The following is a 15,507-nucleotide window of genomic DNA, read 5'->3' as shown; positions in this document are numbered from 1 at the left end:
CAGGTCATGATCCCAGGGTCCTGAGATCGAGCCCCGTATCGGGTTCCTTGCTCAGTCAGGAGCCTGTTTCTCCCTCTCCCTCTGCCTGCTGCTCCCCCTGGTCTTGCTCTCTCTTTCTCCATCAAATAAATAAATAAAATCTAAAAAAAATTTAAAATAATTCTGGTGATAAAATTGATGGAGGAACGCAGTGACTAACGAGTTCTCTGTTCTTCTCTCTTCCAGCTTTCTCCTGTGCTTCGGGAGAGTATCTAGAAATGAAGAACCAGGTATGCAGTAAGTGTGGTGAAGGTACCTATTCCTTGGGCAGTGGCATCAAGTTTGATGAATGGGACGAATTGCCGGCTGGATTTTCCAACGTTGCGACGTTCATGGACACTGTGGTCGGCCCTTCTGACAGCAGGCCAGATGGCTGTAACAAGTAAGATTCCAAAGGAGTCTCTGGATCTTGACTGAGTCCTTGAGAAGCATGTAGTTGCTCTTTTCTAGAAAGAAGGTGGGGCTGATCTTGGTACTGACTGGGATTCCAGATAAGCTAGTTGCAAAGAGTCATCTTTTTTGGATGGTCATACAGATAATGTAGCTCAGTTTTCATGAGGTTAAAGTATTTGCCCTTAGGACATCATAAATACCGCATGCAAAAGTGCAGTAAAGCTATTAATAGAAAAACAAACCAGTTTTCTAATAATATATCTGTAACATTCAAGACTGGTATTTCTACTAACCTTTCTCTAATTTTTAATGGGTAATTTTGAATTAATTTTTCTTTTCCTCTGAAAGAAAGAATGTGTAATCTTCATTTAGATACCCTATTATCTCCTGTGAGAGAGTAGGTTAAATACATAAAGTGGAAAGCTCCTTTGCTTAATTATTACCTTTAAAAAATTTTTTTAGAATTGAAGTATAGTTGACATATAGTACAGAAGTTTAAGGCATACAGCAAAGTGATTTGACAATTATATATATGATGAAATGTTCACCACAGTAACTCTAGTTGCCCTCTGTCACCATGAGCAGTTATTACAATATTGTTGACTTTGTTACCTGTGCTGTAATTTCTTCCTTTCTTTAGGGGCTTATTAGCTTTGCCTGTGACATTGGTAGAATGTTAAATTGTTTTGAAAAGATGCAAAATCTTACCTTTGGATTATAATCCTTCCTCTTCTCTTGGATTGACTATGTAATATTTCCTTCCATATGGCCATGGATGGGAAATTAAACTTCAGGCCTCTAGCTATCTTCTGACAAAAATGGCTTCTCAGGAACTCAGCCTTTTTACCATGAGCTAAGGATGCTGAGGAATTATTTAGCTGTGCTGAAAGATGTGTTCTCTCCTTCCTATCCTTCCTTAATCTCACTTGCTTTCCAGTGTCCTCTCTTTCTCTCTCTTCCAAGTGACATTTTTTACTCTCCTGATAATCATTTCTTTATATAAGGTTGTGGCATTAGATATCATTAACAGGATTATTCCTCTAAAAATATATATTTATATGTATATTTTATAATGCATGTTTCATATGTATAATTTATATGTACATATCTTTATATGTACACATGTATACACATATATGCATGTATACATGTGTATACATATGTGCTTCAGTGTGTATATATTTTAAAAATGTAATTTTATTTTCTTAAACAAAATTGCTCTTTAGAAGAGGGTACTAGTAGGATGTTGTGGTATCTCAGATCTTTGTTTTGGTGAACAGGAGATATTGACATAGATTTCTTCTACTTAGAATATGTAGTTTATCCATTAAAGAAATTTAATGATAAGTACAATTTTTTCAGTGTACTGTTTCATCTAATTTTCTTGAAAAATATAAGTTTCAGTCTGACATTGCTATGATCATCTCCCTCCTTCCCTCCTTTTCTTTTTCTATTCATCTGACCTTGTTTTCATTCTTTGTAATTGGTTGGGTCATAGAGTTTTCAAAATGATTCTATCATTGTAGACTCTAGTGGTACATTTGAATTCTAGTCACACTCCATATTTACCAATATTTGTTTTGTCAAATCTTGTTTTATGTGCATGTGTGAAATGATACCTCCTTGTGGTTTTAAGCTGTATTTCCCATGAACACTTTTCATATAGTCATTGTGTGTTTAATTTTGTGTGTGTGTGAGATATCAGTTTTACCCATTTTCTGTTTTGGGGGTCATTTTATTGTTGAGCTGTATGAGTCCTTTCTGTATTCTGGACAAAGTTCTTGTCATGTATATATTAGTATAATACTTACATAATATTCACAGGCATGCATGTATATGCAAATACATATTCACATATGTGTAATATTTTCTTTGTCACATTTGCCTTTTCATTTTCTTAATGGTGTCTTGCTAAACAAAAGTTTAAAATTTGAAAAAGTACAGTTTATTTTTTGTTATGCTTAATGTTTTTTTAATATCTTCAGATACTTTTCTAATCTTGTTTGCAAAGGCTACAAATCACAATAGACATTCTAGTGTTATCAGAGTTATTATACTTTTACACAAGATGTAAAACTTTACAACAGTAGTTACAGTTATATCCTCATCTATGTGCTATTGTCATATATTTAGAAACATATTATAAAGCCTATAGTACAATGAAATGTATGTTAAATAATCAAGAGTTTTTATTTTTATTTTTTGAAGATTTTATTTATTTATTTGACAGAGAGAGAGACAGTGAGAGAGGGAACACAAGCACAGATTGTGGGAGAAGGGGAAGCAGGCTTCCCTCAGAGCAGGGAGCCCGGTGCAGGTCTCGATCCCAGGACCCTGGGATCATGACCTGAGCTGAAGGCAGATACTTAACCACTGAGCCGTCTAGGTGCCCCAGTTGTTTTTAAAAGAAGAGATGAAAAAATATGGCTTTGTATGTTTATCTACATAGTCACCATTTTTGGTGCTCCTTTCTTTATATAGATGTGAATGTTAGGATTATTTTTTTCAACCGGTGAAATTTTCTTTATCCATTCTTATGATGCAAGTCTGCTGCTCACAAATTCAGCTTTTGTTTACTTAAAAACACATTTATTTTTGCCTTCATTTTGAAGAATATTTTCTTGGACATCGGACTCTGGACTTTACTTTTTTCTTTCTGTGCTTGAAGGTGTTCCACTACTTTCTGAACTCTCCCTTATTTGTGATGAAAAGTAAGCTGATTTTTTTATGATTAATTCCCTTCTGTGTAATGTGTCCTTCTTTCTTTCTTTTCTTTTTTAAGATTTTATTTATTTATTTGACAGAGAGATCACAAGTAGGCAGAGAGGCAGGCAGAGAGCGGGGGGAAGCAGGCTCCCCGCTGGGCAGAGATCCCAATGAGGGGCTTGATCCCAGGACCCTGAGATCATGACCTGAGCCGAAGGCAGAGGCTTTAACCCACTGAGCCACCCAGGTGCACCTGTGACCTTATTTTCTCTGCCTACTTATGAAATGTTCTCTATATGTTTGCTATTCAACAGTTTGACCGTGATGTGCCTGGCATTGGTTTTCACATATTTACCTCAAGTTTAGCGAGCTTCTTGAATTTGTAGGTTGATACCGTTACCAAATTTAGGAACGATTTTAGGCATTATTTCACTAATAATGTTTTTTCTGCCCTATTCTCTCCTTCTTTTCCTTCTTTTACTCCAATTACGTGTATGTTAGACCACTTGATATTGTCTAAAAGTCACTGAGGCTCTTTTTGTTCCAGTTTTTTTCTCTTGTATTGCAGATTAAATGAATTTTATTGCTCTATCATCAATGTTTGGGGGGGGTTCTCAAGTTCTTTATGCTGTGATTTTTCAGTTTCCAAATTTCCATCTAGTTTATTTTATGGCTCTTGCTTCCTTTAAAATCCTTGAGATTCTTCATCCCTTCACTCACTGTGTTCATCTTTTATTTATAGTTGACTGTATTTGTAAGAACTATCTTAAATACTTGTCTGTGGCTTTTTTTTACTGTCTTTTTTCTCACTGAAGGGTTGTATTTTTCCATTTATTGGCATGTCTAGTAAATTTTTAGTGTATCTTGGGCATTATGAATGTTAAGGTGTAGGGAATGTGGATTTTTAAATTTTTTTTTATTTTAAGGATGCTGAATTTTGTTCTGGCAGGCAGTTTATGTGCTGAAAAAGCACCTTGATCTCATCAGGCCTGTTTTTTTTATTCTTTAGGGTGGCTCTGTAGTGGTGTCACTCTTAGTTCTAGATCACAGCCTTTATTAGTGCAGGAGCTGGCCAACCATGACCTGTGGGCCCTTTGTTTTTGTAAACAAAGTTATATTGCAAGACAGCTGCACTCATTTATTTTTGCATTGTCTGTGGCTGCTTTTCAATTACGATAGCAGAGTTCAGTATTGCAGGAACGACCAGATGGTCCACAAAACCAGGAATATTTATTCTCTGGCTCTTTATGAAAAAGTTTGCTCATACCTGCTCTAGGGCAGGGCCCTATTCCCAGGGTGGCAATTTTGGGGTGTCAGATGAATGCCTAATGTGGTTTTCAAGTTTTCTCCTCTCTGGGTGACCAGAAGCTTCTGTGACTCCCGCTAATGTGGTCTCTCTGATTAATTCACAATTTTGCAGTGGCTGTTCTCTCCCATGTCTGTCTGTATCCTCTAGCCTCAAGCCCAGGGCCAACAGAGAAACTCCATATGGACTTCTGGACCCCTGCTTCCTCTGATTCTCAGGCCCATAAATTCCAGCTGCTTCAGCTGCCCTAAACACTCAGCTCTGCTCCTTAGCCCCGTGAGACCACTCTGCTCTGCTTGGATGCCACAATCTGGAAAGTGTCCTGAAGAGTGAGGTCAAAGTCAGTTTGGGCTTTGCCTCGTGCATTTTCCTGCTCTCAAGAATCTCAGTCTGGCATTGCCTATTGTCAGTGCCTGAATATGGCTCGTGTTATTTTCCTTAGTTTAACAGTTTGTGAAAGAGAAAGGGCAACTCCAGTACCAGTTAGTGAGTCACGTTGGGATGTGGAAATCTCAGTCTTCAGATTTCTTTTAGAAAAAAAGAAAAGAATTTGCCAAACTCTGACTCTTATTATCCATATAAACAAGGAAGGCTGTTAAGTTGTGCTTTCATACTGTTTGTTAGAAAAAAAAATTTTTTTCCCAAGAGTCAAGATGTGACTCCTTTTTGGTTTAGCTCAGAATTATGGTTAGATTTACAACTTAAATTTTGTTCACCAGTGTATTTTTCCTTCTTTCATTTCAGGGAACTCCTCATCTCCGTGGCAGGCATATAGGTGTATAAATAAAACTTCAGGTGTTGCTTGAGAGAATAATTCTACCTCAGACGGTTGCAATTAGTGGTCATCTACTTGGTGACCAAGGTTTTGATGAAAAATAGCTGTTTCCTAGCAAATGGATCACATAACCTTACCGAGGTTTAGGAAGCCCTTTGCCATAGGAAATGAACATTTTCCCAGTAATTTGTTGGCCTTTGAGTTCCAGAAAAGCTTTAGATTTCCCTGCTGTGCTTTGCTGATGGAACTACTTTTGAAACTGACTTACGTAACTTGTGAACAGAAGAGGGTTCCTAATGCTAATGTAAAAATGCCTCTTGGTTTTGTTTTCACAGCTCTTCTTGGGTCCCTCGTGGAAATTACATAGAGTCCAATCGTGATGACTGCACGGTATCTTTGATCTATGCTGTGCACCTCAAGAAGTCGGGTTATGTCTTCTTTGAGTACCAATATGTCGACAACAACATCTTCTTTGAGTTCTTTGTAAGGCCTTTTATGTTCTAGAACTTACTTTTTGAGAGAAATTCATGTAAAATTTATTTTAATAGGTTGTTGCTTTTGCGTGGTATGCCTCCTCAGTTTTTTCTGTCAACTGAACATTTTAATATTAAAAGAAAACCTTATTTCTTCTGTAATATTTTATTTTGGCTTAATATTGTTTATTTACCTCTGAGCTCTCATCTTGTTGAATAACATTGGACTTGTTTTATTTTTGGTTATGATCGTTGGATGACTATTTGATTTAGACTTTATGTGTGAAAAATGCTTTCACCCAACATTCATTTTAATTTTCTTTATAGCTACAGATGTTATTTTATTCAAAATATGTTTTCACCAATTTCAATTTTTGGTTTTTTTTCTCCTTGCAGTTTCAAATATTTGATTGATTTAAGTATAAGCATGGGCAATATTTCAAAAGTGGAAGTGGTTATGTGTTTCTGATTCTGTCAATTTGGTATAATCTAAAGGAATCAGGGGATGAGATAGTTGATGTTTTTGGTGAGAGATGAAATAACACTATAGAATGTAGGATGAAATAGAAGTCTTACACAGTAGGCCAGAGGGGAGGTAGGTGGGGGATGGGGCAACTGGGTGATGGGCATTAAGAAGGGCACGGGATGTGATGAGCACTGGGTGTTGGCATGAAATTGATGAATCACTGAACTCTACCTCCGAAACTCAAAATACATTATATGTTAATCAACTGAATTTACATTAAAAAGAATAGACTGTTGCTACTAAAATTATTTAAATATTTAATATAGGGACACCTGGCTGGCTCAGTTGGAAGAGCACGTGACTCTTGATCTCGGGATTGTGAGTTCGAGACCCATACTGGGTGTAGAGATTGCTTAAATAAATAAATGAATAAATAAATAAATAAATAAACTTTAAAAAAATAATATAAACTGTATCTAATCTAGCAAATATCTGTTGTGGCAGTTTCTCAAATGCTTGAGAAAATATTTTCAGATTGACTTCTTAAAAAAAAAAAGTGTGTTGTACAGGTAACTGGGGAAAACTACCTTGTAAAATGTTTCTTTGGTCCAGATTTCAGAAGCTCAGGTACTGATAATTCTAAAACAAATTTATTTTGCTCCTGATAATGGAAATTTGTAAGTCAGAAGTTTGATGGGAAGAGATACTTACCATGAAAGTACAAGCCTTGGACTTGAAGTCAAGAGATTCTGGCTCAAGTCCCAAGTACAGTGGCTGGTTGTGTGTTTTGGGCAATCAAGCTAACTTTCCGGCCCTCAGCATTCTCTTTTGCAAAGTGGATTGTGTGACCAGACCTTTAAGGATCCTCCTTGTCCTAATATCCTTTGAGGAGTTTAGGATGTTAAGTAATATTCAAACTGATTTGAATTTTAAGCTACATTTTGTTTGCAAAACACTTCTTAGAGTAAATGATTCCCTATTCCATGAGACATGTTTGCAGTATAACTAAAACTAGAGTACGGTTAGGAAGTGAGGTAATTATGAAACTGTTAGAATAAGCATTTAGTTTTGTATTGTTGAGTAAGTTGTTTGAGAATTGTAAGTAGAGGTACTCCTAAGGCATGAAGTTTCATTACTTCCTTTGAATGGTGCCTTTGTTCTGGTTACAAACTGAAAAGAGGTGGTGAGTTCCTTCTTTTATTGATGTTTCAGGTTTATAGGTTGCAATTTATTGACTCAGAGGGTCAACACTTCAGTCATCAGGCTCATGGTTAATGGAAAGGAAATGTCTGAAGACTGAAAGATACAGTTGTACCTTCCGACATCACATAATTTAAAGCAGTCAAGCATTTAATTTTAGAACTATGGGAATTTCATTCAGCTCCTCCACTCTTCTTTTTAAGTGATGAAGTCAAGACCTAGAGGGAATAAGTGATTGGACCAAGGTTATACCTTTACTGAAGAACAGAAATCAGATCCCAGAATGACATTAAAATACCCCCAAAACACATGATATTTGCTTTTAGCTGGGGGTAAAAGAAAAAAAAAAAAAGCTTTCAGCTTATCTGCACATGGATCACCAAAGGTATATTTAGGGTGCATAACTGCTTAGAAATGGCTTAACACCTGCATTAGAATGGTCATTATGCTTATTATATAAGTATGTATAAATATGATACTTAAATTCAGCTTAAACAAATATCCTCAGTGGCTGATAGTCTCTGGTATTTTTGGATGTTAAAAGGATCTGTTTTCTAGCTTATAAGCTTTTAGGAAATACCTATTACAGCAAATGTTTTAATGTTGTTGGCAAACTGGTCAGGATGATGAATGAAGTGGCCAAGATGTAGAGGTGACAAGTTCTTATCCCAACCCGCCTCTATTGCTGACTCGTGGGCAGTACTGCAAAATGGCCTTGCTTTTTGATGTCTGTGTGTTCTTCACAGGCCTGGAAAAGTCGTGTGCAAAAACCCTTAGGCATTTTGTAAGAATGTTCTGGAGAGCACAGAGTGTTTGGTGCTCAAGATAGTAGCTACAGTCATTTGAACTGGTATGACACATGATTAACATTGCCCCCCAAATCAATATTTAGGGCTTCGACTTTGACCGTAGCTACTTACCTACATGTTTGGAATGAGTCCTGGGGAATTGATAACAAAGCAGGTGTCATTTATTTATTAATTTAAAACCTTACTTCCCTAAGCCCTGTAAAAACATACTTTATTTTTATTGGGCCTGGATGGTGAATGAAAGCTTTTAAAACTTTTGGTCAGATTTTTGTAATGATTTTTTCTCCCTTCTGTGAATTTTCAGAGTTAGCTGCTCTCATCTTCTCTCCCTCCCTCCTCTCTGTTTCTTAACCCTTTTGTTACAATAATGAGGATCCTTTCCTCAGAATCACCGTATACAGTTGTTACTTAGGCTCCAGAGGTCTTGGTAGGTTTACTTGCTAAGAATTACTCCCTGTCCTTACTTAGTAGCTATTGAAAGAAGCTCTTGCAGCCTGTCCTATGCTGAGTAATGAGTTTAATTAAAGTCATTATTCAAGAAGCTTTACTGGGGCCCTTGTGTTTAATCCACAGATTCAAAACGATCAGTGCCAGGAGATGGACACCACTGCAGACAAGTGGGTAAAACTCACAGACAATGGAGAATGGGGCTCTCATTCTGTAAGTCTCTGTTTGTTTGTCTTCTCTCCCACCAACCCCCATTCTGCTCCTTCCTTTTCCCAACCTTATAAAAAATGTTTATGAACAAAGAAGAAAAAATGGTTCATTAATTTAGACAGTTTCTAGTTAGGGAAGAAATTGTCCCAAAGCTCCAAGGACACAGGTTCTTTGTTCTTTGTCTTAGGTACTTTTTCCTACCTTTCTCTTTCTCCTTAGGCTTCTTTCCCTTCTCTTTCCCATCATACTCCAACTTTCCTCCTTTTCAAAGGGGCATTGACAAGAAAACACGCAATTCAAAGCTAACACACAGAACCTTGGGGTATGTATGTTTACATATGTGCTTGTCACATGGCCCGAATCAGTGGCTCCTGGCACGGGCAGGATCCTTTGATCCAACTTTCTCTGCAGTCTCCCAACAAGTGACTTTCCAACTTGTCTTGTTGGGGGTCCGTACTGACTCCTCTGTTGGACAGCTCTGCGTATCACAAAATTCACCCATGGCTGGAGCCTTAACCTTCTTCCTGTCTATCTGTTACCTGTTGCTCAGAGTTCTCCCGTCTCTGGTTACTTCAAGTAAGGTGACTGCCTAGCCTCCACAGGACAACTCCAAATGCTTGAAAGCAATTATCAGACAACATGGTCTGTAACTCTGTTATTACCGGGGGCACTACCCCTTTGGAATGAGGCATGGATTTCAAATCTAACTCTGGCTTACAGTAGTTATGTTTCTGTAGGCAATTGGCTAAATCTCTTTTGTTCTGTTTTTGGCTTCATCTCTCTGAATCTGATTTTGCTTGTAAGAAATGGGAGTGATCTTGCAGGATTAAATGAGAAGATACGTGGGAGCGAGCTAGTGTGGTCCCTGCAGAGTAGACTGAGCTGTATGTCAGTAAGCAGCCATCCACCCCCACCTTTGAGTTTAGCCCGGGGCCTCACTCTTGAGTGGTTAATACAATGTACCCTTTTGGACTGTTTTCTTTCTTTATTTCTTTCTTTTTTTTTCATCTGTATGCCTGGAAGTGATGCTAGAACCACTTAAGATCCCATTCACCTAAGCATTTATTAAGCTGGGCTTTGAAGGTACAAGTAACCCTTGGCAACAAATATACTTTCTTCACTTAACACAGGAGAAAGTACTTAGTGCATGACTTTTCTGAGTCTCTGGCAGCATGCAATACTTGGATATGTTTTAATTTCATACAGCTTGAACTTAGCCAGCCAGAGACTACACGGAAGAATAAGAGTGGCAAATGAGAAAGCAAGGAGCCCTTAAATTAATTTGTTGGCTTTGACAGAAACAGCATGAGGTTTATGAGAAATGTAGTTTGATAGGTAAATAGAACCATGTGCTGGTGGCCGAGGAAGCAAATATTACATGTAACATCATTTATGTGTTGCAGTCATTTAAATCATGTTATTTTATAACAGCCCTATTTTTCTCTGGTTGCTGTTGCAGTATAGTTTATTAAAAAATTTTAGAAGGAAGCAAACTCATTCTGTTGCCTTTTGGTTTCAGAGCCCATGAATAGTGGCAGTCCATAAATACGTGATTGGGTTGAGTGCCTTTTCACTCTCTGGAATGAATTCCTTTTAAATACAAACCAAAACTTCATGCACATGGTTTAAAAATCATTTTATCTTTTTGTTCAGGCTTAAAGAATTTCCTTTTCTTTCTTTATTGCTATATATATTTTTATTGTCAAGCTTTTTTTTAAAAAAGGAAATATGACTACAGCAGAGCTTATATATGAACTAACAGTAGACTTAAGTTCATAGGTTCCTAATTAATGGTGTTTCATGATAACGCCTTAAAAAGTATATAAGGGATTAGCTTTGAGGTATGATTGAAGTATTGTGGTTTATTGACCCAAGTGCCTTGTGTTCCTCTTTACAGGTAATGTTGAAATCAGGCACCAACATACTTTACTGGAGAACCACTGGCATCCTTATGGGTTCTAAGGCAGTCAAGCCGGTTTTGGTAAAAAATATCACAATTGAAGGTATTTCACAGCAATTTTTTTTAGTAGTCACATATCAGAATTTGGAACTTGTTAAAACATTGATTAAATTGTTGGTTTGGGTGGCTCAAGGGCTTATGGGGCAGGAATTAATACATTAGGCATTTTACATGTCTAGAGATCCTGGTTTTAATTTTGGCAAGTTGACTGGCTTTTTTTTTTTTTTTGTACACTTAAACTAAATTAATTGAATCTGTGTGAAAAAAGTAAGCATGATACAATTTCCAGTGTCTCTACATAAAATAAAAGGATCCTTGTTAATAAAACACTATTCCTCATTCAAGAAATGTCTATTGTACCAGACATTGAGCCCACCCAGGTCACTGTAAAAGCCACAGATAAAGAAATAAAATAAACTCTTCCTGTCTCCTGAACCTCTTTTGCCTCTCGGAACCAGCCAGGCATTTGCTGGCCCAGGAGAGCAGCCAATAAACCCTGGCAAGGTCCATTCTCAGTTAGGGCTACTTTTAATTAAACCAGTCATTCTCCTTTATTAATGGCTTATATTTTACTACGTTCTGTACTGGTTCCTGTGACTCTAACTCATTAGTCATAGGGACATCTGCTGGCAAAGGCTGGAATTACAAACCAGAGGAAAAGGCCATTTGTGCCAGGGTCGGCTAGGTCAGAGTGAGCGGAGTTCTCTTTTGACGACTCAGTTTATAATTTTGCATACCTCTGTCACATCTCACCCTCTTGTTTAAGTGTTTGCTCTCCTTAGGATGTTTAATCTATCCCAGTGTTTTTCACACAGTAAATGCTTCCTTGGTGTTGAGTGGATGGGATAAAGGATCCTGGCTGACTACTACTGTTTCTCTCACTTCTGATAGAAGCAGCACGAAGGCGCTGATGTGCGTGTTGTTGGTGGGTCCTCCCGCCCATGCTCTGTTTTTCATTACCACACAGGGGTGGCATACACGTCAGAATGCTTCCCGTGCAAGCCAGGCACATTCAGCAACAAACCAGGTTCGTTCAACTGCCAAGTCTGTCCCAGAAACACCTACTCTGAGAAAGGAGCCAAAGAATGCATAAAGTGTGACGAGCACTCCCAGTTTTCGGGTAAGACCAGGCTTTGCCAGCTTATGCTCTTTGTTCTTCTCTCTCTAAGTTCATGTTTGTTGAGAGTCTAGTGTCATTAGCCAGAAGTCACACACCAAATGGGGTGGGAAGAGTGTGTCAGAAACCAAGTGTTGAAGGGAATCAGTGTTGAATGGAGAAAATACGACTTCTTCTTACCCCTTTGTGTGTGAGTTTCCATTTATCACTTTTTCTGTTACACACCCCACAAGGATCTATTTCTCCCGGTGCTTTGGTTATATGTATACTAATCTAAAAAAAAAAAAAATCATAATGTAATTTTACATGATTGGTTGGCATAGACGTGTGTTTGGAAAATTTCCATTTATTTCAAATTTACAATGTTCAGTGATAATGGAAAAAGTCGATGTCTTATTGGAAAAAATTATGATATGTTTCTTGTGTATTATGGGAACATTTGTTGCTCCAGGGTAAATAAAAATGCAGGCTTTTATTTTCCTGAGGCCTAGCTAGTTTTTCCTAAATTCATCTGGTGTAAGGTTATTTTAAATTTTTAGTTGTCTGGGTTTTTTTGTTTGTTTTGATTTTTTTGCCTTTTTTGAGAGTCACAACATAAATGACTCATTTCTGAAATGCGTTTCTGTGTTGCAGAGGAAGGATCCAGCCAGTGTGTGGAGCGACCTCCCTGTACCACAAAAGACTATTTCCAGATCCATACTCCATGTGATGAAGAAGGAAAGGTACAGGCTGTGTTCAGTCGACTGCGTTCCCTATTAATCCAACCCTCTTCCCAATTGAGCAGCCTCCAGTTGGTTCCTGAGACACTTAAATGAGTTGATTTGTAACACATGTTTGTAAGTAGGACAGAGGAAATTTAAGAATGTAGATTCTCAATCCTGCTGCCCCGCTTTGATTTTACACTAGTACTTATTAGTGCTGTGGGCCACTTATTTGCTCTAAGTCTGCTTTTTTATCTGTAAAATGGGGCTAATATCACATCTTACTTCACAAAGCTGTGATGAGAACACAAGACACCTTCCGGTTGCGGGTCCTGGTGTCGTGTCTGTCATAGAGCGAGTGCCCCTAAAGGACTGCTATTTTTAACACTAAATTTTTTTTAAGATTTTATTTATTTATCTCACACAGAGAGAGAGACACAGCAAGAGAGGGAACACAAACAGGGGGAGTGGCAGAGGGAGAAGCAGGCTTCCCACTGAGCAGGGTGTGGGGCTCGATCCCAGGACCCTGGGATCACGACCTGAGCCAAAGGCAGATGCTTAATGACTGAGCCACCCAGGCACCTCGACATTTAATTTTTTTTTTTTTCAAAAATAATTGGATCAGGAGGAGCGCAGCCCTAAAATGTGTACTGTGACTCACAGGATGGAAATATCCTGAAACTTCTCTTTAATTATTTGTTTCCTCAGTCGGTTTGATCAGTAAGAGCCATGCAGCCATAGGCAAATTCAGTTATGGCTGATGACGGTGTAATTGCGTTAAGAAAATGCAGAGTAATTACCATACAGATGGCACTTTGCCAGAGGAAAAATGTACACACAAACCCCGCGGTTGATGTGGCATTTTCTGTCTTACAGTGAGCCTGTAAATAGCATACGTCAGTAGAGAAACTGAGATTCAAGTGGCTGCTGGGGCATCTGAGTCACCCAGTCATTTAAGCCCCGGACTCGGGTTTCAGCTCAGGTCATGATCTCAGGATTGTGGGATCGAGCCCCAAGCGCCTGACTCTGTGCTCCTGACTCTGTGCTCCGAGCAGTTTGCTTCAGATTCTTTCCCCCTCTCCCCCTGCCCCTCTCTGCTCACGCTCTTCCTTTCTGTCTCTTTCTCTCAAAGGAATAAATAAAATCTTTAAAAAAGTGGCTGGAATGCTGCACTCTCTCCTTGCATTTACATCTTTTATATCATGGCATTTAATTTCTTGACCTAGTTTGGAGATATATGTACATGTCAGTATTGCTTTTCTTTTCTTAATTTTGTATCCTTAAGTTCTAAGCCGTACTTTTTATATTTGTGTGATTACTAATCTCATCTTTAGTCCTCAAATTATTTTTAGGAATTGACTTTTGAGTACTTAAGACCAAGGTCACTCTAGTATTTGTAGGAGAGCCATTACTTACTCAGAATAATTCTACTTAGAATAATTCAGAGGAAGGACAATTTAAATTAGTGGAAAATTTTAATAATTAGAAGTATATGTATTATTTTTAATAAGAACAGTAAATCAAACCATCATTAAATTAGAAGGAGTTTTGAAGTAAGATGTCAATGGTCCTATAATAATCGCCAAGGAGGGATTATTTCCATTTAGAAAATACATGCAGAGAGCCACTAAGATGAGTTACAGTTCTTTACCTAAACTTTTTTAAGTTAAACTTGTTTTAAAAAGTAGGGCAAATTGAATTTGTTTTATTCTCTATACTAATCACTAATTCAGCATCACTGAAGCTTAAATGAATGAGATCTAATATACAAATGGTTCTTGTCTTTGCTATGGTGAAAATATTCAAAAGTCCTTTTATTTTGTCCGTAAGTAGTTTATTACATCAGTGAGTAGTGTGATAAAATTTAGTTGACCTGGGCCTAAAGGGAGTAAAACCATGCATTAAATGTAGAATGTACAGAATACACACACAGGCATGCACACATACACACAGACACACACACACACACACACACACCCCTGTGTACACGTAAGCACCCACACGCATGTTGTGTTCACATGTACACACAAACTACGTTTTCCTATCGAGTCTGGGTGAACTCTGAACACATTCTCAGTATAGAACACATTGTACTTGCTCTCCATCAACTCAGTGATTCTTTAAAAAGTGATTTAAGACTTTTTTCAAGAGAGATGTGTCTAGCTTCAGGAGTTAAAAATCAAAACAAAACAAAACAGTAGACGTTTAATTAACCAGTACAGTAGAGAAATGTAGATTATAGATGGGAATTTTAATCCTTTTTCTATTTCTGTTGGTTTCAACCTTTTCATGTGTTCTGGTTTCCTCTTTTAAAAAGCTATTTTATTCTTGCTTGGCACAGCCTGGTGATTTGCTGGTGGCTTAGTGATGTTTTCAGGTCATTCAGTGACTGTGGCTCCTTTTGTCCTGTCATGCTATCTTTGATTTTATTTCCCCCTTGCTTGGAGAGCATCCTCAAGGGAAGCAGCTACTGAGGTTGACAGACTTTGAACGTAATCATGTATATGCCACAGGACTGGTACAGGTTTCTGTGTTCATTTGAAGCTCAGGTATTTGATTGCTTCCCTCCTATAGGGAACATTTTTCAGAAGTATTTTAATTAGTAACGGAAACCCTTCTAATCCTGGTTGAGAGACTCTCATTAACATCATGAAAATTGCGGGGTTTCTCCTTACTCATTCATTTATTCCGTGAGTCTTCCCTGAGCACTGGTTATGTTACCGTGTGCTAGGTGATGAGGGCAGAACCAAGGAGAGGCAGAAGAAGAAGGCAACTATCTTCATGGAGGGTAGAGCAGTAGTTGCCAATTTTTTTGTTTGCAGCAGACTCCCCTGGAGGTTCCTGTCCCCAGTTTTCTGTTTCAGTAGATCTGGGGCAGGACCTGAGAATTGATATTGCTCAGAAG

General features: G+C 38.0%; 1 protein-coding gene across 1 annotated transcript in view; it reads left to right on the top strand.

Annotated features, from left to right (window-relative positions):
- Positions 1-242: 242 nt before the first annotated feature.
- The window catches only part of ELAPOR2 (endosome-lysosome associated apoptosis and autophagy regulator family member 2), a 72,481-nt gene continuing 57,216 nt past the window's right edge, over positions 243-15,507 (top strand). Inside the window, exons 1-6 of the mRNA XM_080818668.1 lie at positions 243-421; positions 5,555-5,702; positions 8,741-8,827; positions 10,722-10,827; positions 11,752-11,904; positions 12,535-12,623. Coding sequence (XP_080674794.1) covers positions 258-421; positions 5,555-5,702; positions 8,741-8,827; positions 10,722-10,827; positions 11,752-11,904; positions 12,535-12,623 — 747 coding nt within the window. The 5' untranslated portion in view covers positions 243-257. The remainder of the gene's footprint in view (positions 422-5,554; positions 5,703-8,740; positions 8,828-10,721; positions 10,828-11,751; positions 11,905-12,534; positions 12,624-15,507) is intronic.

Source organism: Martes martes (assembly GCF_963455335.1).
Source record: "Martes martes genome assembly, chromosome: 11".
Classification (NCBI taxonomy): domain Eukaryota; kingdom Metazoa; phylum Chordata; class Mammalia; order Carnivora; family Mustelidae; genus Martes; species Martes martes.
Note: the sequence above shows the minus strand (reverse complement) of the source record. Positions and strands in the feature narration are given on the sequence as shown.